The 12842-nt window shown below is 40.5% G+C and overlaps 1 protein-coding gene across 6 annotated transcripts in view; it reads left to right on the plus strand.

Moving 5' to 3' along the window:
* The window catches only part of LOC119478105 (spermatid perinuclear RNA binding protein), a 102443-nt gene that overhangs the window by 60950 nt on the left and 28651 nt on the right, over positions 1 to 12842 (plus strand). For all 6 annotated transcript variants that reach the window (XM_037752538.1, XM_037752539.1, XM_037752537.1 and 3 more), the window contains 3 exons: positions 6427 to 6689; positions 8076 to 8244; positions 11298 to 11574. In XM_037752538.1, the coding sequence (XP_037608466.1) occupies positions 6427 to 6689; positions 8076 to 8244; positions 11298 to 11574 (709 nt within the window). The remainder of the gene's footprint in view (positions 1 to 6426; positions 6690 to 8075; positions 8245 to 11297; positions 11575 to 12842) is intronic.

Raw genomic sequence — 12842 nt, forward strand, 5'->3', positions numbered from 1 at the left:
GTGTGTGCCGGTGGCTTGCAGACAGCTGGGATTTAACAGTTTGTATGAGTGCATGTCTGTTTCTGATTCCTTGAGGGGAAAAATCACAGGCAACAGATTCCCTCATACAAGTTTACAGATTCTGTGTTGTTCATATTTGGCTCTTCACAAAGTTATCATTTATTTTGGATGTCTGAGCTTTAGTGGAATCATTTGCTTTGGAGCTAGATGTTGAATTTTTTGTTAAAACTCTGAAAATACACTGCCTGACTCAGCTTATACACTCAAATGTTATCCTTTGTTTATATTCTTTGTAATAATAAATAATTTACATTGTTTGGCATTTTCTGTCTGCTCCGGTTTTTGTCATGGCCCACGGGCCAGGTTGTGACAACTGCCATGCCAGAATGTAGTGTGTCCAGGTTTTCACTCCACAGTGAGTTAAAATAATGTTTATCTTACAGTTTTTTATCACTCAATAATGATATACATCGTTATACTACATTACACATTATTAAAACATTAATGACGCTTGGAGCACAGGATTCAGAAAGTGCTTCAGAAGGGAAAACAAACGATAAAACAGCTTAGTGGGAATATTTTTTTATTTGGTGTAAATATGTCAACCAGAAAGGTAATTATGCTTAATGTTGTGTGATGTTTTATCCTGAAACATGTTACAGGATAATTCTGGTGTTGTGTTATTTTCGTACGTTTTGCCATCGTTCAATAATAATGTTCCTTGCTGATATTTAGGAACATGAGCGATGAGACAAGCAGACAGGTTTTAAAGGGATAATTCGGGTGTTTTGAAGTGGGGTTGTATGAGGTACTTATCCATAGTCAGTGTATTACCTACAGTAGAAGAGGGTCGGCACGTCTCCAGTTTGGAGTAACAGACAGGAGCATCGACACCGGAGCAAAGCAATACAGAGCTGTGGACGGGGCAGGCAGAAAAAAAAATATTTTAGCCATATTGTAGGCCCCCCCTAAAAAAATCAATGTCAGTTTAAATGTACAGTATATTAAGAATAGTTTCCGATGGCGAACTGAACTGAAAATGAAACGTATCTATGCTGTTTTTGTCATCTGAGCCCGTTGGCTTTGGAGAGAGCATAGATAAGTTTCACTTTCAGTTCAGTTTCCTGTCAGAAAGGAGAAGGAAAGGTCTGTCTGACGGCAAGATAAAGCAGTGAAAATATTTTAAATATAGCGTACACTTAAACGAAGATCAACTTTTTTATGTGGCTAAAATATGTTTTGCTGCTGTCCCCGTCCACAGCAATGTATTGCTTTGCTCCGGTGTCGGTACTCCTGTCTGTTTCTCCAAGCTGGGGTCGTGCAGACCATCATCTACTGTAGGTAATACACCTACTATGGATAAGTACCTCATACAACCCCACTTCAAAACACCCAAACTATCACTTTAAACGATTAGTGAATTTAGAATAGAGTATTTTTGGCATTTTGTGTGCACTCCAAACAAAAGTGATTTTGATAATATGGCTAAACTGTTGGCTAGTTTACAACCTGTCTGTCTTGCCCCTAAACTCTTTGTCATAGGTTGTTGGTGTGTTTAATTTTCTACAGCCTTTATAGACTAAGAACTTAATTTGAGCTTGATATATTGAATTTGTGGACACAGCAACATTAACATTGGCCTTACAAGACACCTGAACATAATTTTCACCTTCAGGGATCAGCTTCAGGTCAATGTGCTGAAATTGGACAGTGACACTGGCGGGGTTGTTACAGGCATCTGGATAGAGTTCTGTGATTTATTTCGCTCTCACAGGAGAACATATTGTGCGATTGACCTCTGGGTTATGTGCCGGTCAGGGTGGATTCAAGGACAACCAAGGTGTTTGTCTTTAATAGACTGAGTGTGCATCTTTGTAATCAGGTTGTAAAGAGAGCAACTTGTGCTGTTTTCACCTGAGAGCCTTTTTCTTGAAGTTGGTTCTTTTTTTTCATAAAAATTGGAGAACGTTACAAAAATATAGGTTAAAGCATTTAGTTTCCACAGTTACCATGGAATTTTCATTCAACCGTCCTCCTTTCTCTAGTGTGAAACTGCGAAATCCTGCATCCCTTCCTATCTTGGCCGCAGTAGCTTACTTATCGTGTCACTTGTCTAAATGTCTGCAACATTATCTGGGCACGCGCCGGCCTAGGGGGTCGATTCCTGTCAGTGAGTCCTCCTTAACTGCTCTGATTTACATGGTGATCAGAGCGGCTGGGCAACAACTCCCCTGTGGTCGAGTAGTACCGACACACACACATACCCGATACACGGACACTCTCCTCGCAATGTGGTTTATGGCTGCAGAAGCTCACATTAGCAACGGCTCATAAAATCTGCGACTGTTGGTCTGTTAAACACTGCTGTGAGAAGGCACACAAGGATAAAGATACACACACAGGATCGTACACGTGCATACACAATCTCACAGTTAAACTGTTGGCACCCTTTTTTTTTGTACAGTACTTTTTGCTGAAGAGAATAAAACATTTTCTCTATAAAGAGAAGAGGGGAAACATCTGTTGGAGACAGTGAAAATTACTCATAGCTCAATAAAGGACCAGTGCAGTGATTTTTTTCCCCAAGTAAAGGTTATTTTCACCATCTATTAATCCGACTATTACATTTTCAATTAATCAAATTTATTTATTAAATTTATTTCATTTTGTTTTACCAAAAGTCCCAAAGCGTTTTTTAATACATCTTCAATGAAATAAAACAGAGAAAAGTAGGAAATCGTCATATTTCTGTTACGTATTAACCCTTAAAAACGGACCTCCCGCGGCCCATCGTTGTTTGCATGATCCTGTTTAAATCAATCTAAAATAAAAACCATAATAGCTGGAGCATTCACTCTTTTTGCAGCAGGAAGCTAAGGCGTCTGTCTTTCACATCATCACGTTGTACACTCGTGACGGCGTCATTAAGTTACGTTACTTGCGGAACGTAACAAAGCTATCAAAACACCTTTGCACTCAATCTGCTCATAAAATAGAGCATATCTCAAAAACTAAAACATGTGCATAGTTCAAATAACTTATAGAGTGATGAGAAATATTTTGTTCATGTTTCTACTTAAGGACCTCAACGTAAGGAATCCATTGGTACCAACCATGTCATACTAGCTTGTCGCGAAGAAGGTTAAATAACCGTCCAAACTTGCGCTAAATTTTGGCGAGGAAAAACTGGCATGGCCATTTTCAAAGGGGTCCTTTGACCTCTGACCTCAAGATATGTGAATGAAAATGGGTTCTATGGGTACCCACGAGTCTCCCCTTTACAGACATGCCCACTTTATGATAATCACATGCAGTTTGGGGCAAGTCATAGTCAAGTCAGCACACTGACACACTGACTGCTGTTGTTCCTTGTTGGGCTTGAGTTTGCCATGTTATGATTTGAGCATATTTGTTATGCTAAATGCAGTACCTGGGAGGGTTTCTGGACAATATGCGTCATTGTTTTGTGTTGTTACTTGATTTGTTATAATACATATATACATACATTTGCATAACGTAGCATATTTGCCCACTACCATGTTGATAAGAGTATCAAATACTTGACAAATCTTCCTTGTAGGCACATTTTGAACAAATAAAAGATGTGCGATTAATTTGCAATTAATCATGGACAATCATGTGATTAATCGCGATTGAATATTTGAATCGATTGACAGTCCTAATCTTTTTTTATTTATGACACAATTTTAAGACTTGTCAATTATTATGGTTTATGACTTATACAACCTTTTAGCTTAGGTTGTTCAGGTTTGAAGGATATGAAGAATTTGAAAATACTCCAAGAAATGACATCACAATTAGCAAAAATACCAATGTAGGTACTGGCAAACCATTTCTATTGCAGAGTTCAAAGGGTTAATCAATCATAATTGTTGTTGCTTAATTTTTAGTCGATCAACTGATCGTTGCTCTGCGCTAGCACAATTGAAACTGTATTGACTGTATTTCTTTAGTCCTGTTTCCTGTGTTGTCCCTCCTAAAGAAACGAGGTGTAATCATTTTTTGACATTGCTCATGAAGATTATGAAAATGGCATTTAAAAATATTGATTGCCTGAAAATGTCAGATGAAGCTGTGCAAGTCATGGTGATCAAAATAAGACATGATGATGATGCAGATTTTTAATATTGGCATATTCTTACAAGGTATCTAAATTCACTCTTGTGTCCCTTCTGTGCCAAAGTGTTGAGTCCCAGCGGGAATGTAAAGTCTAACCCTGTTGAATATTTTTTGCCAAACTCCACATACTGAGCTACACAGGCTGCGAGGCTGCCGTTATTGTGCAGTGCTTGTCCTCCATTCTGTTAATAGCTTTATCTCACTCACGCCGGTGAAAGAGAATGTCACCAGTTCAATTAGGAATGGGATGAAGTGTGTGTGTGTGCAGTTGGTCCTTGGATTTCAAGTAGATTGATAGTAGCGCTCCAGCTACTCTATCCATACTACAACGAAAAAAGGTCATCTCTCCTGCGTGTGTGTGTGTGACGTCAGTATGCCTGGTGTGTGGTTCTCTTAGAGTGGATGTGTGTGTCGTGAATAAAGGGAAATGTGGGTCTTGGAGATAAGGAGCTTGTTGAGAGCAGCCTCCTCATGTTGAACTGGGTTATGCACCTCGGGCTCCCATGCACAGTGCGACAACCTCTAATGATTAAAAAGGAACTTCATCCTTCAGATTCAGGTTACCAAGTGATGCTGTAAACAATACCTTGTAATCTTAATTGTTTTTCTCTGATATTACATCTTTATATTTATAAAAAAAATAAAGACGTAGTGGTAGAAAGAAAGAGAGACGAAGTGAAGAGATAAAAAGCAAAACTGAACTACAGTGATTTTATTTTGATGTGTATAATAACACAGAAGAAATGCAGAAAGAAATTAGAATCACAACAGAAGTGGTGTTGCTGCTATAAGCATTGAGGAGTTAATATGAAATAATGTGTTATGACAAGCACTTTAATATATCATTTATCTGCTTCTGTTATTAATTATACAGTTACCCCAGATAATTTGCATGATGTGTATTGCTGCAAATGTTGTATTTTGATAATAGATTATAATGCATTCTCACTGTAATTATGCTGGCAAAAGGTTATCCCATCATCTGTTCTATGCATTGCCACCTAAGTTCCCCGTTTTGTCAGTTTTAAATTACATTAAATTAGTTAATACCTAATGGTCAGATGTTAAATTATTCTCTCACATAACAAACCACCCACGAAAATTCTGTGACACGTCAAAAGATGTAAACAGCTGACATGTAATTTACAAGGTGTTTTCATATAAATGCACAGGGACCCATCTGGGTGGTATTAATTGCAGAGAGTGAATCATAAAAGCCTCAGCCGCACCTGCTCCTCTCTTTCATCTCTTTACTTTTTCCATTCATCTTTGAGTTCAGCCTCCTCTGCTGCGACAACCATTTCCACGTCCTTTTTAAAGATTCTGCACCGTTCCCACAGCCCTCCTCTGCCGTCCTCTGTTCTCTTCCTTCTCGGCTTGGCCCTATTTTCAGTCGTTTACTCTCCTCTGTGCTACCCCCTGTCTGATGCCTCCCACCTGATCTCCTCCTTCTGCCTCCCAGAGAGTAAGAGGGAGCAAATGAGAAAGACCGAAGAGCTGACATAAATTCCCAGAGCCAGGATGTCTGATTGAATTAGGACAGGTGGAGAGGATATGAGGATGGTGGTCAGATGAATGTCTGATAGCTGTGTGGGCATGCATGCGTGTCAGGGTCAGTGCCGTTAAATGGAAGCGGGTCACTGAGTTAGGAATTGATTTATTTCCCATAAAAAAGATACATGTGCAGTGTGCAATGAAAGCAACACACACTCAACACACACAAAAAGCTAGAGCTGACCTGAATGCTTCGAAGCTTTGACTGTTGCCAAGGTAATCGACCTCCAAATTAGTATTCGAATGCTTTGTTTATTTGTATATTATAAGATAATGTAAGTATGTAATAATAATGTATAAATCCCAAAATAGCCCATGAAATAAATGAATCAACATGAATTATTATTCTCAAATGGATATCGCTGTTTGTTGTGTGTAGAGGTGCATGTGTGTACAGTAGTGGGGCAGCAGTTCGAGGCCCAAAAAATGGTATTTGGGACAGCCCTACAAAAAGCCATTTTTACTAAAGATTGGTGGTGTGTGTGTTTGTTTTTGGCTGGTTCGGTTGTGGTGCAAGCATTTGTGCGAGCTGTGTGAGTTTAATTTGTGTGTAAGATGGAGAGAAGTCAGGCCCCAACAGGGAGCCCATAGCACGATTTGATGGATTAAAGCTCAATCTGTTGTTGAAAACCTCTCTCCGGTGGTGCCCTTGCTGTGTGTTTGTACAGGTGTGTGTGCATCTCTGTGTTTTACTATTTGATAACTAACTCCTGATTGATCTTTCCCTTCCAGAGGTCCTTCCGTTCCTTCAGCAACGATGACCGCCACGTCATGGCAAAACACTCCACCATCTACCCCTCCTCTCAGGAGCTGGAAGCCGTTCAGACGCTGGTGTCCACAGTCGAGTGCGCCCTCAAGCACGTCTCCGATTGGTTGGATCAGAGCAGCAGCGAAGCCCACAGCCAGGTCGATGTAAAACCAGCAGACAGCACAGAGGAGGATGATCCTGGCGACGAGCCCAGCAATGAAACTGAGGATTCCAGCGACAGCTACAGGTGGGGTAGTAGTGACGCACACTAGAGCTGCAACTACTGATTTTTTTTTTTTATTAATTAATTGATAAATTAGTCTATAAAATGTCAGAAAATTGACATGACATAGGAGGCGACGTCCTCTTGCTTGTTTTGTCTGACCAAAAAAGGTTAAAGGAATAGTTCAATATGTTGGGAAATACTCTTATTTCGCTTCCTGGCAGAGAGTTAGATGAACAGCAGGAGCACGTGCGGCTCCAGAGGAAATTAACTTAACCACTTGACACTCTCCGGGCACAGTCTCCACGGTCGGCTATCTCCATGAATCTTTTTATTAAGGGTTCATTACTTCTCTTTAAGGTCTTGAATTACCTTGTCAGATCTTATTTTGTAATCTTAACTGGTACCTTGTATTTTAATTAGGGCTGTCGATCGGTTAAAATAATTTAGTTAATCGTGATTTATCGCAAATTATTTGCACATTTTTTATCTGCTGAAAATGTACCTTAAAGGGAGTTTTGTTAAGTATTTAATGCTCTTATCAACATGGGAGTGGACAAATATGCTTGCTTTATGCAAATGTATGTATATATTTATTATTGGAAATCAATTAACAACACAAAACAATGACAAATATTGTCCAGAAACCCTCACAGGTACTGCATTTAGCATAAATAAATACGCTCAAATCATAACATGGCAAACTGCAGCCCAACAGGCAACAACAGCTGTCAGTGTGTCAGTGTGCTGACTTGACTATGACTTGCCCCAAACTGCATGTGATTATCATAAAGTGGACATGTCTGTAAAGGGGAGACTCGTGGGTACCCATAGAACCCATTTTCATTCACATATCTTGAGGTCAGAGATCAAGGGACCCCTTTGAAAATGGCCATGCCAATTTTTCTTCACCAAAGTTTGGAGCGTCAATTAGGCTGCTTCGCGACAAGCTAGTATGATATGGTCGGTACCAATGGATCACTCTTGCTTTAAAACTTAGGTACAACCTCCAAAAGATCGAATAGCGGCGGGCCCGACAAGAGCCTGTCAGATTTTTAAGAGGTTTACAAAAAAAATCACAAGTTGCGTTAATGCACTAAAGAAATAAGTGACATTAAAACTAATTTGTGTTAACGCGTTAATTATCGCATTAACTTTGACAGTCCTACTTTTAATATGTTAATCATACTGCTATTTACCAAAGATTACATAAAATATTGATACATATTGAAATATTGTTTATTTGAAGTAGTAGTATTGTGTTCGGCATATGTTATTGAAAAAAAAGGATGTAGTAATGTTTTTAATTTTCTCAGCTGTACAGTAAATTGAAATGCGTGCGTCCTTATAGTTAAAAACCTTACGAGATACGAATGTTACCTGTCGTTTTTATTTCTCTTTTAAAAACAGAGAACCCAGCAGTGGTGGCGTGCTGTGTGGAGTGATGAGGATCGGCCTCGTGGCCAAAGGCTTGCTGATCAAAGGCGACATGGACCTGGAGCTGGTGCTGATGTGCAGAGACAAACCCACGCAGACACTGCTGGACACTGTCTGTCACAATTTACCCACACAGATAGAGGTTAGAGACACAAACCCACACATGCACAGATGCACGCACACAGGCACATAATTCTGCTTCTTAGTTTTTGTCTTTTGTTTTCTGCTAACACACACAAATACATCTTAGCCTTGCATCAAACTGTCAGCCCTAGTCTGCCAAACGTAATTCAAGAAAGCTCTATTTTTATTGCCTCTCCAATGTCAGAAAAGCTATTCGGATAAGCATCCACATTTTATTGTGTAGTGTTTCTGCTTGAATTTCGCAACTCTCACTATACTATGTGCGTGTGTACGGTATAATAATAAGTTCATGTGTAAGTGTATAGAGAAGTGTCGTTGAGTGTTGCCTACTTATGCCAATGCCGTCAAGTGAGAAGTTGAGAGGTGTTTTAGTATGTATGAGTCATGTGTGATTAATGCTCTCGTCACTACCTCAGTGTCACGTTTCCTCATTAACAAGTCATGGCACAGAAATACAAAACACACTGATCCCTGCAGTGCATTCAGAGCGAGCTCAAAATACAGGCACAAATGGGCAGCACATAGTTTTCATCTTTTTTTACATGCTGTGACTTTGGCTCTTGGACTTGATGGCTTGTAATGTTAAGTGGGAATTAAATTAGCTCATAGTCCCCTTTGTAAACCCCTTAAGTCATTCGTTAGCTGTATAGTGTGGCAACCAGGGGAACTTTTGCGTTCCCTAAAAATCTGTTAGAAGGGAAGGTATTTAGCAATGAGCTAACGCGTTAAAACTCCACAACCTGGCCGACAAGTGCAGAAATTACTCAATGAATAAATTCTGCCCCTGTGCCTCGTCTCTGCCCATTCTCTTTAGTGGTTAAGTGGTGTGAGAGAGAGAACGACAGGCAGAGTGTGTGTGTGTGTTTTCTGTGTGTGGGTGGGCAGGGAGGTAATCTCATGTCTCGGCCCAGTGACCAGCGATTCTGAATTTCTCATCAGGGCCAAATGGGATGTAGATGGGCCCTCTGCGACTCACTGCTCACTTAAACAGTGTTAGAAAAACATCCACACACTTGTTTTTGTCACGCCGGAGGAGGACATTGCATTGACTTATATGAATGTCCTGAAAGCTTACTGTAATCTTAGCCTAAAGTCTTAACCCTTAAATAAGTGATGGATCTTGTGAGGACCAGCTTTTTGCCTCCACATTGGACCGTACATAGGTCCAATAATGTGATTGGATGACAGATTTATTGCCCAACAATGTAAATAATGCAAATATATTCACAAACATATAGTCCACTTGCAAGTAGAGCTAGAGCAGCATATACTAGGTAGGTACAACAGAAACAGCTACACACATACTGCTTGACTTATGCTGTGTTTTAGATCACATCTCTGTTTATTCAATATTTATAATCGGTCATGACTTTATGTGTTTTGTGAGTCTGTTAGAGCTATGATTAGAAGTTACATAGTTTAGATTTAGATTTAAATACCTGAATTTCCACTGTAAATCCGGCCGCTATTCGATTTTTCTGAGATTGTAGCAGGACTCAGTTTTAAAGCTAGAGGAGGCTGGCATGGCCATTGTCAAAGGGGTCCCTTGACCTCTGACCTCAAGATATGTGAATGAAAATGGGTTCTATGGGTACCCAGGAGTCTCCCCTTTACAGACATGCCCACTTTATGATAATCACATGCAGTTTGGGGCAAGTCATAGTCAAGTCAGCACACTGACACACTGACAGCTGTTGTTGCCTGTTGGGCTTCAGTTTGCCATGTTATGATTTGGTTTCTGGACAATATTTGTCATTGTTTTGTGGTGTTAATTGATTTCCAATAATAAATATATACATACATTTGCATAAAGCAAGCATATTTGTCCACTCCCATATTGATAAGAGTATTAAAACTTGACAAAACTCCCTTTGAGGTACATTTTGAAGAATGGTGCGATTAATTTGCAATTAATCGCAATTAACTCTGGACAATGATTTTATTAATCGCGATTACATATTTGAATCAATTGACACCCCTAATTACAAGCCAACTTTAGTCTTTTCTGTGCGGTAACAGACATTTGTGACACCATCTCCGAAATGCGCCTTTTCCTACCGAATGTTCAGCACAGCCCAAAAAACGTCACAGCCGAACACAACCCATACCCGGTGGGTCAGGTCAGGCCCTGCCGGGTTAGGGCAGAGGATCAAAGCTCTATTTGTGTGTACCTGTTTTTGCCTGTGGGGCTAATGTGTGTGTTGATGTGTGTTCATTAGTTTAAGTGTTTTAGTGGGCGAGACTGCAGGTCGTTGTTGTTGTTGTTGTTCTTGTATGTAGGCACGTGTGTTTAAATGCATGTTTGTATCAAGTAACAAATGTGGCTGTTGTGAATAGTGACATGAATTCATTATCATCAGTACTTCTCAGTCCTGATCACAGAGGTCAGCAGTAATTGAGAATGGTAGCAGAATGAAGCATAGTGTACATACAGATAGACAATTTCACAAATGATGTGACACTATTGCGAAACAATAGAGGTAGACACGTAAAAACACACATCATTATCATTACAATGTCTCCAGAATTCATGTAGAGGATACAGGGCTTATACCAGCTTTCATCACTTCATCATCTTTATGATTTTTTTCATCGAATCCATCTCACAGCTGTCATTCAGTGCCCTTTATTCATTTGCATGTTGTCATGTGTGTGATCGAGATGGAGTGTTGGTACAAATGTGACTTTAAAATAAGTATTTTTTGCCCATTATGATGTGTGGACAAGTCAGTGAGAGATACTTCTCACATTTCAAAAAGCTGCTTTTAGTTCAAGATATCAGTCACATCTTTGAGACCAAAATAGCCCCGGAAATATCAAGAGATACGGTATCTGCAAGGCTAATCATTTTCTCAAAGAAAAAAAGAAAAAATTCTCACGCACGTTATTCACTTGATATTTCTCCTGTCGTACCTGGTGATGTCGTTGCAGCATCTTGAAGCAGCAGCAGCAGCAGGCTCAGATATATTTTGCTTCTTTTTCATCTGCACCGAGTCATGTCGTGACCTTGGCCTCTGACCATCCATTTATGTTCGTTTTGACACATGACAGAAGCTGACAGAAGAGAAATATGAGGTCACGAGCTCCTTGCCCGAGGCAGCCATCTTGGTACGAACTACAACAGAGCCCAAACTCACACTCACGATTACCCTCACCTCGCCGGTCATGAGGGAAGACGACGAGGACGAGGACGAGGAGGAGGAGGAGGAGGAGGAGGAGGAGGAGATGGAGAATGGGGAGGAAGGACAGGAGGAGGAGGAGAAGGAGAAGGAGAAGGAGGAGGAAGTGGAGGATGAAAAGGAGGAGCAGGAGAAGAAGAATGGGCGAGGTAGGAACACACCAGTTGTGGTTTTTCCCTCTCACACCCCAACACACATTTCCATTTTATATTTGTATATGCCATAGAACTGTTTTATTTCCCTCAAACAAGAGGTATGACCTCATTAACTGATGCTGACACAAGACAAGACAGCTACAGGACGCATACCAGAGCTGAAACACACAGGAACTGTCTGTTCAGTCTAATAACAACAATCCCCGCTCCCCATCCCCCACGTTTTCATGGGTAGCAGGAACTGATTATAATTGGTTGTGGGAGGTGGGACAGCGAGGCAAGGCCAGCAGGGCTCTAAAATCAATAACCCAGCAGTAGCAAGCTGCCCATCCATCCTGTGGCTCCCGTCCAACTAGACACTCAGGTCTCAGAGAGAGATGAGAGATAGCACGGAGGTTAGCCGTACATCATGCCACGTGCCACGGCAAGATGGAGAAGACCGGCTCATATTTTTTTTCTCTCTCGCATCACCAAGAAGAACACACACAACCACACCGAGGAGAAGACATGCACACGCAGTCGTATTTCACAGCCGACGGATAAAGATACCTGTCACACGCCGGATGTCTAATTGCTCAGATTTCATCAGACACCCGTGGCAGTTGAGGAACGCGGGTCAGTCTGTCTAATAGGGGTCACGTCGTAAAAGGCAGCGTCTAATACTTTTACACATTAACACAGGCATCGATTCACACAGATACCAGTGGTGTTGTCCACTGTCAGCACCTCTTTCAGCTCTCTGTGCCTGGTCAGACCTTTATTAGCAACGTATTAGAGGGTCTGTAAACTAAATCTGAAAGACGCACAAGCTCATGCACAGCAACATGGCACACACATTTAAAGAGGACCTATTATGCTTATTTTTCAGGTGCATACTTGTAGTTTGTGTTTCTACTAGAACATGTTTACATGCTTTAATGTTAAAAAAAACGCGGCTGTAAGCATAATAGGTTCTCTTTAATAAGAGTAAAAGCCAGAATGTTTCAGTAAGCTCCGGCTATTTAAATGCTGCGATCAATAATGCCTTCCGATTTGATGACAGGCAATCAATACATTGATTTAAAATAGTGCTTGATCATTTTATCTGCCACTTAAATCAGTCACCACATGAATCAGGGTCACTGTGTTTGATTTTATACACAAGACTACGTATAGTTGAATATTTGATTGAATATGAGTTACTCTTTGAGCTCAGTGTGGTCACAGAGGGAGGGAAGGTGCTGTGCCAGCAAATTAAAGAACACACGGTAGCAAAGGGAATT

This window comes from Sebastes umbrosus, chromosome 19 (genome assembly GCF_015220745.1).
Source record: "Sebastes umbrosus isolate fSebUmb1 chromosome 19, fSebUmb1.pri, whole genome shotgun sequence".
Lineage (NCBI taxonomy): Eukaryota > Metazoa > Chordata > Actinopteri > Perciformes > Sebastidae > Sebastes > Sebastes umbrosus.